The sequence below is a fragment of the Acartia tonsa genome, chromosome 1 (genome assembly GCF_053477335.1).
Source record: "Acartia tonsa isolate MP-2025a chromosome 1, ASM5347733v1, whole genome shotgun sequence".
NCBI classification, from domain to species: domain Eukaryota; kingdom Metazoa; phylum Arthropoda; class Copepoda; order Calanoida; family Acartiidae; genus Acartia; species Acartia tonsa.
The window spans coordinates 22,036,048-22,052,209 of NC_137260.1; the positions used below are offsets into that span (position 1 = coordinate 22,036,048).

Sequence of the window (16,162 nt, forward strand, 5' to 3'; positions counted from 1 at the left end):
ATATAAAAATAGTTTAAAAATTTAATGAAAATGGGTAAGATGATATGAATTTCATACAGACAGTCTGAAGTGACCGCTCTTTTAGAGATCTTTAGGACCATACCCTTTTTCTCTCTTTTTCTATATACTATCTATTTTTATCTATTTTATCCAATCTCTCTTGTCATTCTAAGAAAGTGTTAGAACCAAATAAAAAAAAAAACAGCTAACATATTTATATTTATCTCTTATTTTGGATTTCTATATTTATATGTCTATAATTTAAAAAAACAAGAAACAGCCTTTTTCTCTATTTCTCTATCTATCTATCTGTGAATTCAATAGAAAAAGTGGAAACCTTCACATCAAACGATCAAAGAAGCCCAAAAAATGTTTTTACTAAACGGTATAGAAAAAAAGTATTGAAAGGACAGGCATTATCAATTTCTACGAAACTCTTACTTTAAATTTTGTACGTATAACAAGTTTATTTATTTTACCACAAACCAACCTCTGATTAAATTATCATATTCTAAAACAAGCTAATCAGCTGTACCAGATTATGGGCCAAGACATTCTGCCATTTTTAGTATCTGTTTTATCTTATTTTATTTTTGGTTCATCTCCTCAAACAAAACAAATAAATAATTTATCAAATACTTTTGTGCTATTTTGAAGGGAAAAAAATTAACTTTTCTATATCCACCAATGCTTTAGATGATATAAGACCTTGACTCTTGTCAATCAAACACAAAAAAGAACAAAAATTGAAAAAGGAGAAAAGAGAGTAAGGTAGGGAGATAAAAGAGGTTGATAGATTGATAAGAAGATAGAAATTGAAAAAGGAAGCTATAGAAAAGATAAAGAAATAGATAGATAAGCATAGGCATGTTAATATAACACAGAGAAAGGAAAAAATTAAAGAGAAAAAAAGATGATAAAGTTTGATACATAAATAAAAGAATGGAAATAAGCGAAAAATTCAAATTTTAAAGAATTAGAGAACGCAAGAAAATGGTATAAAAAGTCAAGAGAAAAAAAGATTGATAAAAAAACTATTCTTAAATTAAAAGAATAACTCAGTGATTTTAATGAATAATAAGAAATAAGACTATGAAGAGAAGTCTAATCCTAATTATTTAAAACAAAATTATTTTTTCTTTAATTTAAGATTATTGTTGAATTGTTTGAACACTCCTAGTTTGTATAATCCAACGCAATCCGTCCTAGTGGGAAGTGGTAAAGGGATGATTCCCCCCCAAAATTTATATTTTTCATTTTTAACCCCCCCCCCCTCAAAAAAAATGAAAAAGCTTGGACGTCCTTGTATATGGATATATGTCTCCGAAAAAAAGAAAATGCCTGGATTGTGCAGAACAGTAAACTGTTATCCGGCATAAATATTCATAAAAATCATTCATATGAATGGACTAACTAACCCAAATAATATAGAATAGCTGTACTTCTGAAACGCAGTCAGCAGTCAAGGACAAAAAAAAGAGTGTCATGAATTAAGAAGAAAAGTATCACACTGAGACAAATATTTGGATTTTAATCAACATATTCATTTTTATTTGGATCTATTCAGAGACAGAGACATATCACCCAGGGGCGTTCAAGCTTTTTATTTTGGGGGGGGGTAAAAATTTTTGAAGGGGGGGGTAATTCGTTTTTGGGGTGGGTAAAATGGCGCGCGAAGCGCGCCGCAAATTTTTTTTACCCCCCCAAAAATTTTTACCCCGGGGGTAAAATTTGCTTGGGGGGGGGTAATTACCCCCCCTGAAATCTGTTGGCAGGGGTAAATTTAGTTTACCCCCCCCCCAAAATTTACCCCCGGGGTAAAATTTTTGGGGGGGGTAATTTAAATTTTATTAAATATATAGTATTAAAAATGCGCGCGAAGCGCGCAAAATTTTTTTTTATTGGAGATTCTTATTTTGGGGGGGGTATTTACCCCCCCCCAAATTGTTTGGGGGGGTTAAATACCCCCCCCTAAATGGTTGGGGGTGCCTACGGCACCCCCAGGGTAGGGGTAAATTTTAAATGGGGGGGGGGGGGGGGTAAATGAAAAAAATTTTGGAGGCACCCCCAAATCGTTTTGGGGGGGTAATCGCCCCATTACCCCCCCCCCTGGGACGCCTATGATATCACCTCAATTAAATTTTTATTTAAATTGTTTCCAGTTAAATTTTTTTGATTTCAAATAAAACTTGGTATTGCTAAATGAAATTGAGGAAAACAAGTCACCTTAAAGATATTTTTTTAAAAAGAGAGTTCTTGCGAACCACTGAACCTGACGAGTTTACCATTTTGGGAAAGCTTTTTATACAGTTCAAACTCATTTCTTTGATATTTATGACCTCACTAGTGGCTAGGAGCAGAGCCGCTAATATAGGATATCCTATCAAATAATGTAGTAAGGTTTTTTGTCTGAAGCTTACGTTTACAGGACTAATTAAGTTGTACTTTTTAGGGAAACTTCACAAAGATTTCATGATATTATATTTTAAGATTGAAGCCTGGAGATGGTTTCAGCCTAATGTTTTGTCCCTGTCTTACCCCTTTGAATACAGAATCCCAAGATGTCAGTAGTGATTAGATAGTAGACGCTCTGCTAAAAACTTTGTGAACCAAGAAATTAGAAAAATTGAAAGCATTACGGATTCAGAGAGGGTTTCAGGGAAAATTGACAAATTAGATCTTCAAAGCAGGCAGATAGAGAAAGAACGAGAGAAAAAGAAAAAAGAGAAAAATAAAATCAAATACAGTATTGAATTCTGTTTTGTAGTATAATAATATAAAATGAAATTCAGACAACTTTTCTTTTAAAATTTTCTTTATAAATCAATTATCTTTTCTGTTGAATAAGATCTTTAATGGCATAAACTTCATGTAAGATATACAAACATTAAAAAAGAAATCCTGTAAGCAATCAATCAATAACAAGGATGTAATTATTTGTAAAAGCAAAGTTCATTAAATCAAAGCTGAAAATATAGAAAAGTCACTTAAATATCTTAACAAAGGATAATCTGGTTTATATGATAAGTATTCGGCTATAATTGCTGCATTCGAAATATTATCAATAAAAATAAAAGTGATCCTTATGTTTTTTGTCCTAGTAACGCAGATACTTCAAATAAAGAAAAGCTTTGCTTCAAAAGTAATGTATGTTAATCTTAATAAAAGATGGTCTAATATGTAAATTTTGACGCATCATTTCATTAAATTTTACCCAGCTTTTTATGATCATAAGATTTTCCGACAGAGAAAATTATTATAATAAATAGTAATGACAAGTTTTCCATTGTCTTTCAAATCCACTAGTTGTTCAAAACATTATTTACTGGTTATAAAAAGTAAGATTTGAGGAAATACCTTGGCCCAAGAACTAGGGTTGGGCCGGATACTTTTTTGGCCGGATACCGGATATCCGGCTGATTTCAAACGCCGGATATCCGGTAACCGACCGGATATCCGGCAAATATCCGGCCAAATTACCGGATATCCGGCCGGATAACCGGCCAAATTACCAGATACTAAAGTAGCAAAAAAAAATTTCTTCAGAAATCTTATATAAATTTACATAAAGTTAAACTTGTTCAGAAAAAAATGTTCTTCCAGCTTCAATAATAAGAAAATTATAGCCATTTAAAATTTTAAAAAGCAGAGATTTTTGGTGTAAAGTATAAAAAATTATAGAGCCGGATTTCCGGCCGGATAGTTTCAATATCCGGTATCCGGCCGGATATTGAAAATGGCCGGATATCCGGCCTAACCGGATATACGGCCCAACCCTACCAAGAACAGACATACTACCTAGAGTGAAAACATTCAGACAAAGATCGTGCAAAGAAAGAGTTTGTCAAAGGAATTAACTTTATTTGATTGCTTGTGATATTACCGGTCTGTCTGTCCAAAAATTACACATATGATTAAAATTAAATGGCATATCCAAGGTTGTCTTATGAAAATGCTGCATTATGTTTTCACTTTTGCGCATCTGTATACCGTCTGCTTCATAAGCCTTTTTTTACCTCATAAGACCATTGACGAAAAATATACATACACGAATATAATAACAAAATTACCCTAACAGAAAATCAAAATCATATTGAATATAGCGGGGTTGTAATACCAAATAAACAGTAAATTAAATTCCCAAAGTTTTTGAGCCATAAAATGAAAGACTGTGTTTATAGGACTTTGGGTACTAGAATAATTTTAAGTCCGTGCCCCTTTTCCTTGAAATCCCCAATTTTATTTGGGGGGATGCATACATATAATGCACGCCCCTTATTTTTCCAAAAATACATAAATAAGGTGAATCTAGCTTAATCCTGCAATGGCTAAATAATATTAAATAATGATCTTTTTTAATCCTAATTGTAATAATTACCAAAATATTAATTCATTACCTCTATTTAACAGAAAGTTATATTTTTAATATCGCTTCATATATCCAAAATATTAATACTTATTTTTTTTATATATCCTTAGTCAATTCAATTATTTATACATTAGCGGCTGCGCCCTAGCCTTAACTTATTGGGCAATGAAGTAAAAAAAAACCTGTAAAATCCCTTCCTGAAATGTAAAATGGTAGACAAATTAATTCGCCGGGATCTTCCCTAATAAGTTCAATAGTTATTGGTATCTTTAGTTTCAGACAAAAAACCTTTCTACTTCATATATTAGGATATATTATTTCTAGATTTACATAACGAACGTTTTGATTAACCAAGTTGTAAAGTAGCTTTGCTATTAGTTACAGGGGCGTCCAAGCTTTTTATTTTTTTGGTGGGGGGTAAATTTTTTTTTTAAGGGGGGGGGGGTAAAATGGCGCACGAAGCTCGCCGCAAATTTTTTTACCACTCCCAAAATTTTTACCCCGGGGGTAAATACCCCCTCCTAAATGGTTGGGGGTGCCTACAGCAAAATGAAAAATATTTTGGGAGTTTGGGGGGGGTAATCACCCCTTTACCCCCCCCCCCTTGGACGTCCTTGATTAGTTAAATAATAAAAATCAATATTTTTGGGATAAAACATTTATTTCTTCTACATATTTTTTTCATAACTGATTTCACAATATTAACTATATTATACTATTTTCAACAAATGTTAAGGCAAATTCATTTTTATAGTATTAGAATATAGTTTTAATCACAGCCTAATAGATACATAACAATTATAGGTAGAATTACAAAAAATAAAAGGTATATCAATATTATATAATAGATATACTTATTTATTTTATATAATTCTATCTAAAAAACGAAAAATACATAAAATTAAAATCTGGTTTAGATTACTACTGTAGGTATATTTTACATAAAATAAATAAAATCATGAAATAACTGTAAAAATTAAATAATATGGCATAAGAGGATGTTTTTTTTTGAAAATGTAATTTTATGAAAAAAATAAACAAGGATTGAGTATAACAAAGAAATGACTAATTGTATTTTTAATCATAAAATCTGATAATCCCCTTCAATTTCCCTTGAAAACAAGAATTACCCCATTGTTGTGTCACCATATTGCCTATATGCAAAATACCTAAAAAGGGTTATCTTGGAAAAAAGCAAAAAAATGCAGGATATAAAAATAGCCAAAAAAATGTGAAGTAGATTCAAGTGTAGTTACAGTTAGCAAACTAAAATCGATAATTTGAAGGAGAAGATTTCAAAAATGTTTGGTAGGATTGAATGGGCACCCAAAAACGTGTGCTTTGCTAAATGCTTTACAGGAAAAGGATGGTATTCATAATAGATTTATTAATATAGAGCTCTTTATGGGCTATACTTGCCAATATTTGAATGCTGGTTAATAAAAGAGGGGTTATATAGCTGCAATTTAGGGTTTAACTTTTTATTGTAATGATTTTTAAGGGTCTTTTTTAGTTGGTCTATTATCTTATCATAAAACCGTTCGTCTTTGAGTAAGGACTAACTGTTGAATAAATGTACATAAACACAACAATATGGATTGCAAAGGATCATTTTCAGATTCTATATTAATTCTGAAAGTGTACTGTTGAAGATTTTTTTTTGCAAATAGGTAAACTTTGAGGGTAAATTTGATTGATTTAAAAAAAGAGTACAAAGTAAAAGATGTACAAGTCTTGAGATAAATTCTTGGAGTCCACAAAAGGGCAGTAAGGCTGACAAAAACAAATTATTCAAAGTACTGCTAATTATTCTTTTCAAAATATCAACATCAACATTAACTCTCCTCTTTTTTTCTGTATGTATTTAAGGATTTTTTAACTAATGTTTCTTTTTAAAATTTAGACATTGTTTCTGTTAATAAAAGTTTCTGTGCAAGGTCTAAATTTGACAACTTCTTTGGCTGTGATTTGCCAATATTCAATTTCTTTCTTCTGGCCAACTTTCCCAGTGTTGGCTTCGGATTCATTTGACAGATTTTCCTCCTCTTTCTCATTCTCATTGGTGGGATCGTTGTTGTTTATTTTCTCCTTTTTACCAACACCAATCTCCTGGTAGATAGGATCTTCAGATGAATTGGTATTTTGTTCAAAACTAATATCAGCTGGTTTAGTGTTTGTTTGGGCGGGAGAGTTGGGGGGGTTGGATGGTTTATTGGCGTGTGTATCAGATAGAAGATGGTTGTAGGGATAGTGAAGATCTGCAGCAGGGACTGCGTAGGGGGTCTCCCCTGAGTGGGGTAGGGGCGGGAGAGGGTTCACTATCACATTATGACTGCTGCTGTTCAGCTGTGGAATTATCAGCCGTCGGCTGCTGTGGCTGCTGCGGTCAGTTTGTAAGCTCCACGTGTCTGGTTCAGCCGTCATGAAACGGCTGTAAATTGGCGGCTGCAGCACCTGTGTTACTTTAGCACCGCTGTGATAGCTGAAGTTGCTACCCCCAACAACAGCGGAATGAACACCGGCGGGTCCCGGGCTTGGGTACACATAACCAGCGTTAACAAACACCTCTTTACCGGATAGACCACCAGATTCAACACAGTTCCATTCGGCGGCAGAAGGCGGGCTGAACAAGTGCACTTGGTGGACGTCTGGTGCTGGCTACCGGCTCCAGTGGATGATCGACTCAGACGGCGGCGTGAATACCTGAAAATAATAAGGAAATTAATTATCATAATTCGAATTAAGAGATGAAGTAAAAAATCCTAGCAAAAACGAAAAAGGGAGCTTTTATAGACTTTGATAACAAAGTTTGTATTGTTCTCAATAAAGCTTTTGATATGCATCAAATATACTTCAGAATTTTACAGGGACATTTATACTAAAGAATAAACCATATAATATTAATGTCTTGATATTTTAAAATATATTGAATCCTTATTCTTTTGCTATCTTGTAAATAAAACATACAAAATTGTAAATAATTTTTCATGATATTTTATACATACAAAATACATGGCATTTGATTTGTTCTTAAAAGGTTACTATCGTATTTTGTGTTTATTTATCTATATTTTGGTATTTTTTGTCGAAAAGTCAATGAATTAAGACTATTGTTGTATAATAATATGTCAGCTATTAGCACATAAACCATTGAAAAAATACAGTCAACAAAATGCTTCCATGACTAACAGGGATCAAGATGTAAAAAAGTACTTGTAGTTGTAGTGTATATGTGTGTATACAAAAGGAATTGTAATAGAATATCCCCTTACTAAAGATTTAAGCAAAGATTAAATTCTAAAAAGATCAAGGCCTTTCAAATGTAAGAAGGCATATCAAAAAAAAATATTTTGAAGTATAAATAATGTATTTTTTTTCATGAAAAGATCAATTATTAGAAACATTAGCATTTTATAGACAAAAGAGAAAGAAATGAATTATAGAGTTGCTACTCTCCTATGACAATATGCTAACTGGGGGCCTCACATACAAAGATATCTACAGAGATAAGTCAATAGGGTTGAAATTAATCCATCTTAAATTTTTTTTGATTATTTTACATTGTATTCTATAGCTTATCTAATCTTTTTATGCTATGAAATTTTTAAATTTATTTTTCTTTAGGATGATATCTATCCCTAATTCCTTGTCTCTCTCCTATCATATTGCAAGAAGGTTGAAAAGAGGACGTTTTGAAATTTGACATCTGCTAAACAGTTTTTAAACATGAGTTTTTTTTCAAATATTTAAATCTCTTTATATATCTTATATGCTTATATGCTCTACATGTACATATATTGACCAAAATATACAAAAATATGTATGTATTCATTAATTCATATATTTTGAATATCTTTGCTAATACTGTATATATTCCATAGGGAATCTATCTGTTATTCTTATTTATAGATATTTCTTTATTTCCATAAAGTAAAATACAGTATTAAGTGATATAAGATCCTTAATAAATGTTATTTATTTTTTCCTATTCTATTGACCCCTAGTATAGAAAATAAGAGGACGGGAGTTGTATTAATAATATGTTGTAATGGACAAAATAACAAAAATAAAAAAATAACCGTCTCTATCTGTCTATCTATCTAACTATTCTTTCTCTCTTGATCTCAACTAAGAGTCATAATAGGATATTTTTGGCTTAGACCCCCACCCCCCCCCCTCCCCTTTCATCTCGTATTTCCATAAATTATAATACCCCCCCCCCCCCTCCCCCCGTAGTTTCTTTTCTATTTGTGTATAAATATTCTATTATACATAATCATATTGTTATTCTTATTTATTTAATAGTTTATAGCTCTGTCTTACACAAAATCTTTTTTTTTTTACTGGTGGAAGTGTCTTTCTTTAATTCAATGAAAATTTAGTTACTTTGCGTCTAGGGAAAAGCAAGGGATTATAAAAATATCCTAAAACCATCACAATACAGTTAAAATCTTCCCTGAAAAGTACAACCCATACGGACCAGCTTTAGACAAAAAGCCTTACTACTTTATATTGTGTAATTACTTTTTGTTAATATGTGAAATGGTTTACTTTATGCCTACTTATTTAATCAATAAAGCAAGTAAAATATATTTAACCTTTAATAAAAGTAATATTAGGGAGTTTTCGGTGTCTATACTATAATTTAATAAAAAAAGAACTTATATATATCCTTTAAAAAAATTATCAGTTTTTTTTTGTAAAGAGTAAAGTTGTTAGAAATGATTATATTCTATCTAATTAATATGATTGATTTAGTCTATGTTTGTTTTTATAGAAAAAGAGGGGGGGAGGGGGAAGGATAATAGTTTGTGAAAATATTATTTCATGTCATGGGTGACTTTCAGCGTTTTTATATTTCATACATTTTGGTAGAAATGTAGGTAAATAAATATTTTTTTTTCTAAATTATTTTCTTATACTATAAGCCTCTTATTCTTTAGTAAATAAAGCAATAAGGTTCTAAATAAGGCATTGTAAAAATTACTAATTTTATTTTTATTATTTTATTGCATAGCTTGTATTTTAAAGCATAGCTATTATATACATATATGAATATATGCAATCTTTAATATTGCCCCTATTATACTTTTAACATTGCTTTGACATTAATATATGGTATGATTCGACTTTTTTATATATAATAATTGTGAATATTGACAAACTAGTAAAATACCCCATGTAATTGGAATAACTTAAAATTACCTATACTTTCAATTCAATGTCCTTTTTAGAATTAAAAAGGCAAAAAAAACACTAAAACCTATTTTAAAATTTAGGGTTTTAAAAAAGTTTGATTTACAAGAAGAAAAATTATAAATTGAACAAGAATGAAAACTTACCAAATGAAGGCAGCTAGAATGGTGACTATGGATACAACAAGGATGAATGAGATGACAGTAATGGTTCCCATCATAATTAACAAATGTTTCATTTCATCCACACTCATTCGCTCCAGTCTTCCTCCTCGTAGTTCCGTGTGTTGGAGAGGTAGCGCTGCTGCACTGGAATATACATAGGATCGTTGTCCATTTTTGGTTTTCTTTAGTAATTATTTATATATGTTTTTATAATAAAAAGTTCATAATAACTTAATTTTAACTATTTCTATTTAGAGAATTATGTAGTCTTTATGTCACAAATATCTTACTCGTACTGACCTGTTGTTTAGTGTAAATTAGAGAGAGAGCATAATATAACCCATCCGAAATTTTGGCGCGGCCCGCTGGTCTGTCTAGCCTTGTAGAGAACTCCGCAAAAAGTCGTGCCGGGTCATTTAATTTTAAGTGGAAATCTCCGTGTCGCGCCAAGTAATGAAGCATTCAAGGCACGTAGACACTGATCGCGTCGTCTCACTGAATTGAGTATTTTAGGGGGGGGGGGGGGGGGGGGATTTTTCGGAACGGGGAAGAAATATATTTTTTGTTGTTGGGGTAGTGGTGGGAATATTTCACCTTTGGCACCCCTCCCTTCGTCATAGGAACCTCCCTACTCTTTTGTAGCGATAATAACATCGTGCATCACCTATACCCCGTAGATATCCTATATAGGTATCTATCTATCTATCTATGCTGCTAGCTATCTCGCCATTCTGGCTCCGAATGATTAAGTTGTAAATTTTGAGCGTAGGGTGCCAGAATTTCTGACAGCGGGAAGGCAGTTCTAAGGGGGGTGGTGCGCCCTAAAACAGTGAGCAGGGGATGAAATTGACATTTTGTGTGCCTTCTTGCCTATGCTAGCTAGCGTTTAGGTGCAAAAATGGGGAGGGGGGACATCGAATAAATAGCGTTAAAAATGGTTGAATGAGGGAAGGGGAACGCAAAAAAAGGGTATGGAATTGGTAATTTTTTGGACAGGTAACAACTCTATTGGATGTTTATCTATCTATCTAACTAGCTATTTGGTATCTATCTATCTATTTTTGTGGTCGTCCGTCAGCGATAATAGAATGGGTTATTTTGAAGGGGGAGGGGGAGAGAGGTGGAAGAATTTATAATGATTCTACTATTTGGACGTTGTTATGTACAGGGTTTGGGATATGTATCACAACATTTTTTTTTGACTTTTTGGCAAAAACTTATTGTAAACTTTTTATAGATGAGGTTATTATTAGTTATACGGGATTATAATAAAATAATTAGTTCACAAATAAAGAATATTAATGCTGTAATAACATACTATTTGCTTCTGAAAAATACAATCTATTTAGACCAGCAGTTTCCGAGATCATAAGCTTCTGATAAAAAACTTCATAGTATAGAATATAAAATTCCACATTCTTAAGTAGCTGGATGTATTTTATGTCAAATGTTATATAGGTGTTGAGTAATATCTCAAAAAAACATTGCTTCGATATCATTGTATTTTTTTCGGGTGAGTTCTTTTTTTGTTTTGTACAGGTTTTACGCTATTTTTAAGAAAAATTACCACACTTAATTTACATATAAAGGTGTATATTTTACATCATTATTAAGTTGACGAGATTCTTTATTTAACTTTTTTACTTTTAAATTATAAACATCAATTTTTTTTTACTGCTCTTACTTTTTTAAAGAAAAATTATCCCAATCTCCCAAAGAAGGGAGTACACAAAAAAGGGGGATGGGGTATAATATACATAGATGATTGGTTTTGCAGGTGGGGGAAACCGCAGCCCTGCAAAAAGGGATGATTTAATTGGTCTGCCCATACCTCTAGAGGTGCTCAAAATTAGCTTAACTTCAAAAACCACAAAAAAAAATATGAACTTATTTTAGCAAATTATTTTTAACACTATTTGTAACTGTTAAAAATGTCACCTAGAACGAATAATTCGGGCCGATATTTCATTCAACGAAAAACTACTTTGGCTTGGACGTTTCCTGGATTTGAAATAATCATCTTTTAATATATTATACTTTAATATTTTTCAAAAAAGAAGACAATTTTTTAGTAGCAGACACATTTGACTCCAAATGAAGTATCAAAATCTTATTTCAGATTCTTGAAGTTGATATAAATTTGCTTCAGAGTTTGCACACTGCTTAAAATTGAGATGTTCTATGTATCTGCTACACTCCCCCCCCCCCCCCCTTATTCCAACAAAAATAATAATAATTCCTCACTCAAACATCTCCCCCCCCCCTCTCCACCTCCCTTTATTGTTTGGTGTTTGCAAAAATAATTGGTTGGGTCAAGTGAGATGTAAACTTCAGGGTTTTGACTTGTCTAGTGATTTAAATGATGGATTACCTCCAAACTAACCCTGCAGGACTCTTTTAAATTTCTTTTAACCTAAATTAAAAATTTAATAAAAAAAAACTGGTTTGATAAAAACAGATATAACACTAGGGCTCTGAATTATGTAGCTTTTTAATGATTAAATTTCTAGCTACTAACTCAGCCCCTTTTCTAGCTTGATAGTTGCAAAAATAAATGGTTAGTTTTGACGTCGAGATTTGGAGGTGCTCTGTCAAAAACCTTTATCGGTTAAGTGAGATTTGTTTAGAGATTTTAACCATAGGGTAGGCACGGAATGTTCAAGAAAATAGACTAAAACCAACCCAAGACATTTAAAAATAGGAAGGACTGGCTGAGAGAGTAAATCTTCCCTGAAGGTACAACTAATTCGGCCCAGGTACCTTCCGAAATCTTTAGCTTCAGACAAATAAATATTACCACTTTATCTCTCTACTAGGGGCTACGCCCACTAGAGGCCTTTAGTGGCACTTTAAATGTGTTTTTTTGCTCAAGTCTCTACGATATCTACCATATCTTGCGTTCAAGTCTCTCAAATATTAATTTTTTTCTTCGACTTTTCATGATTTCTCTTGGGAGGGTGATGGTACCCTCCCACAAAATAGTTATAAACCTTCCCGGGACCTATAAGAAGCTACCCTGTTAAGGAGCACTCGATCGGTTCAGTGGTTAGCGAGATCCTTTGGTACACACAGACACACAGACACACAAACAAACATCCTGTTACATTAGTATAAGGATAAATCTGTCTATCTGATTAGATTAATATACCCATAATCCAACGTTATACGTCTTTTTTATATTGATGAAATGTATCGTGATTTGAACCTGTCATTCACTTGATAGCTAGCTGCCTGGTTATAGCGTAAAACGAGGATAACAACGTCCATGAAAGTCCATAAAAGGAAATACTTTTGGTTAAGATAACCGAGAAGGACGCACGGATGGACGATGGACTGACTCTATATATAGATGAAGCCTCGCTTTTATTAGTAACTTCATAATCACATCAAATGGCTTAATTTTTTTTGACAACACTCTGATAGTGAATATTAAATTGAAATGCGATTCTGAAAAATTACCTGATTTTTAAAAAAGAATATAGAAAGACTTGGCAACCCTAAGGATGAGGGGGAAGGTTTTTTATTATAAAGCTTGCATATAGCATCATAGATCCTACATATAATACATATACAGATATTATATTTCAAGCTGCCTGGAATCCCTTTACCCCTGATAATTTAGTGTTATATTACATGGAATGGGGTAAGGCAGTTAGGCAGTTTATATATCTTGTTATATACAAGCTACATATATGTTTATTCAAAAACTACAAAATTACTTCCTCTTATAAGAGCCAACAAAATTCAACCTTAAAGGTGAAATAACTAAATATTAGGATTTATTTGAATCTAAAAATGTGTGTATCTTTTGTCTGCACCACTTTTTTCTATAAGTAACTGTTTGGTAAGTTGTGGCTCTGTTAATGAGCTAAGACATTTTCAAAATTTTGAGCCAGTCTTGAAATAAAGCAGTAGTGGTTGCTAATTTTAACTTCTCTAGTATGATGTAATGACTTAAACCTGATAACCTTGCTACATAAAAATACAAGAATCGTCATGAAATATTTTGAATTGATAGGACAACTCTAACATGATTAAAATTTCCATCATGACATCTTTATGGGCAAGGGTACATCTTGAATAAAATTTTTTTGTAACATTTTATAAACATCTTTTACAATATGCACTAGGAAGAAATGGTCAAAAATATTACACATAGTTTTATCTCCTTGGAAAAAGATCTACAATCTAACATACAATAAACAACCATGGATTGAGGAATAGATAAATTTGTAAATAATATTCTATAAAAAAATATATCATACAATACAAATGACCAATGATAGGCCAGAATATATTGTAATTGACCAATGGTAAATTGTATACTGGCCTATCATTGTTCATTTGTGTTGTATGACGTCATTTTTTATTGACACTATACGCTGTTTATTTTAGATACAAGAAATCCTCATATCAAAAGATGATCTTTTTTTATGTTCATTACCTGTAACTATAATTTGCCATTCAAACTGAACTTAAAAATAGTAAATTCTAAACATTATATTAATAATCTTTTACTATTGTTTTTACTAAGAACATAAGCTGCTTTTATGTCTATCAAGACCTTATAGACAAATAAACAGAGAAACAAGAAAGTTATATATAGTCTTTGTATTGATTCTTATATCCCTGATAAAATATACACCTAACACCTTTTCCGTGGTTTCTAAAAACATTCCTGTCTTGGAGCAACAATAAACTATATCATCTAGCTCTGTAATTAAAGGAGAGGGAGGGGCAAGATGAAAAAATAGCCTAAAACCATCCCACTACTTGAATATAAAGCAATATTAAGCAATTAAGCAAAAATGGAGATCTCAATTGTTTCAGTAGTATAGCGAGAATTTAATGGACTTATAAAAAAAGCCTTACTACTTTTTAAAAAGGATTGGTTCTAGTCTTTTGAACTTCAAATAAGGTTCCTACTGCTATCAGACTAAGAAGACTGCTTTAGCTCATTAAAAGGCTGTATTATCATATTTTTTTTTATATTTATATAATAGGATATATAATGCACGTTTCCTAGTGTGATATCATGAAATTTAGCAATTCTAGAAACCAATTTTACAAGTCTGAAATATTTACATGATAAGAGATACGCTGAAGCTTTGAGCTAGGGAACAATTTGTATGCCTGTTAAAAAGGAAACTACACTTTTCCACAATTTTTGCTCGTTAAAATAAACTAAAAAGTAGTAGTTTGTTTTTGTGTGTCCAGTAAGAACTCTCAAATAGCTGGACAGATTCCGGATTGTCTTATTTTTGTTCTGGGGTAGGTTTTAGACTAGTCATAAAAAAAATTTTGACCCTGCAAAAAAAAGTTTAGGGTAAATATACCTTTAGCAGCAAGTGATATTGTTCTCCTTTACAGTGAAGCTTCTTATAGGTCCTGGGAAGGTTTTAAACTATTTTTGGAAAGGGTGTCTTGTAAAGTCTCACTGTAATTGCAGGACAAGGCCTTAAGGAATAGAAAAAATGTAAAAAAAATATTGGTAATTTTTATTGTAATAGGAAATCATTCACCTTTCATTGGATAAAAAACAATAAATATCCTCAATTGTTGTAAAACTTTCAGAATAGCTTTAAAGCCGATATCAGATTTTAACCCAGATTAGAGCAATGCTAATAAATTATGTCTCGTATTTTATTATGGAAAATTTTCCACGAATAATGAAATAAAAATTTTAAGGTTTTAGACCCATTTTTTTCCATTTTACTTTCCACAGACAGGTGTTTTCAGGAAAAGGTATAACCAACAAGCGAAAAAAATCTAATATAATATTTGGGGGGCAAATGGAGAGGTCGTCAATTCAACGATGTATTGCCCCCGAACGACAGCTGAAAAACAACTATAGGTTTGGTGATTTTTTCCCGAATTAATTTCATTGTTGGTATAAACTGGGTGTAAAAACCCACGGAATAAAAGAAACTAAGTTTTAGATAATGTTTTGTGTGTGTAAAAAAGGAAAAGAAAAAAGCATAATAACTGTTAGTAATTAAGTGTTTATGATGATGATGTTAATTACTCTCTTTCAATGACCCGTTAGATACACAAAACAAAACAAAACAAAAACTATTTATGTTTAGCCATTTCAATCATGTTCACAAGTTTCGAATTCTTTTTTGCTATGTGTATTTTATAAAGATTATTTGCCAGAATGATATTTTTTGACTGGTAGCTGAGAGAATCATATTCAAGGACATTATATAGATTTATGTGATTAAAAGAAAAGGTTACATTAGCAAAAAATGTGCAAAAATTACACTGCAATGAAAAAACGTCAGTATGTTAATAATTACTCTATTTGCCTTGCTTCAAGCTATGACTATGCAGAATAATATGCAAAGCTTACCATTTTCCTAAACATGTACTTCAGGGGGGATTTTTGAAATCCTTAATGACAAAAACTAGGATATCGAAAATAGCCTAAAAC

The 16,162-nt window shown here is 31.9% G+C and overlaps 1 protein-coding gene across 1 annotated transcript; it reads right to left on the minus strand.

Annotated features, from left to right (window-relative positions):
* Nucleotides 1–5,011: 5,011 nt before the first annotated feature.
* Nucleotides 5,012–10,179, minus strand: LOC145315017 (uncharacterized). The gene is made up of 2 exons (XM_080155083.1): nucleotides 9,712–10,179; nucleotides 5,012–7,072 (listed from the first exon to the last, which is right to left on the minus strand). The coding sequence occupies exons 1-2, from the start codon at nucleotides 9,816–9,818 to the stop codon at nucleotides 6,829–6,831; spliced, it is 351 nt and encodes a 116-aa protein (XP_080011209.1). The 5' UTR covers nucleotides 9,819–10,179; the 3' UTR covers nucleotides 5,012–6,828.
* Nucleotides 10,180–16,162: the final 5,983 nt, after the last annotated feature.

What these genes read in the sequence shown, in the direction of transcription:
- LOC145315017 (XM_080155083.1), bottom strand. Translation starts at nt 9,818, where the DNA reads ATGAGTGTGGATGAAATGAAACATTTGTTAATTATGATGGGAACCATT. An exon ending in ATTCTAGCTGCCTTCATTTG is followed by an intron (nt 7,073 to 9,711) that starts GTAAGTTTTCAT and finishes TATTATTTTCAG; the next exon opens with GTATTCACGCCGCCGTCTGA.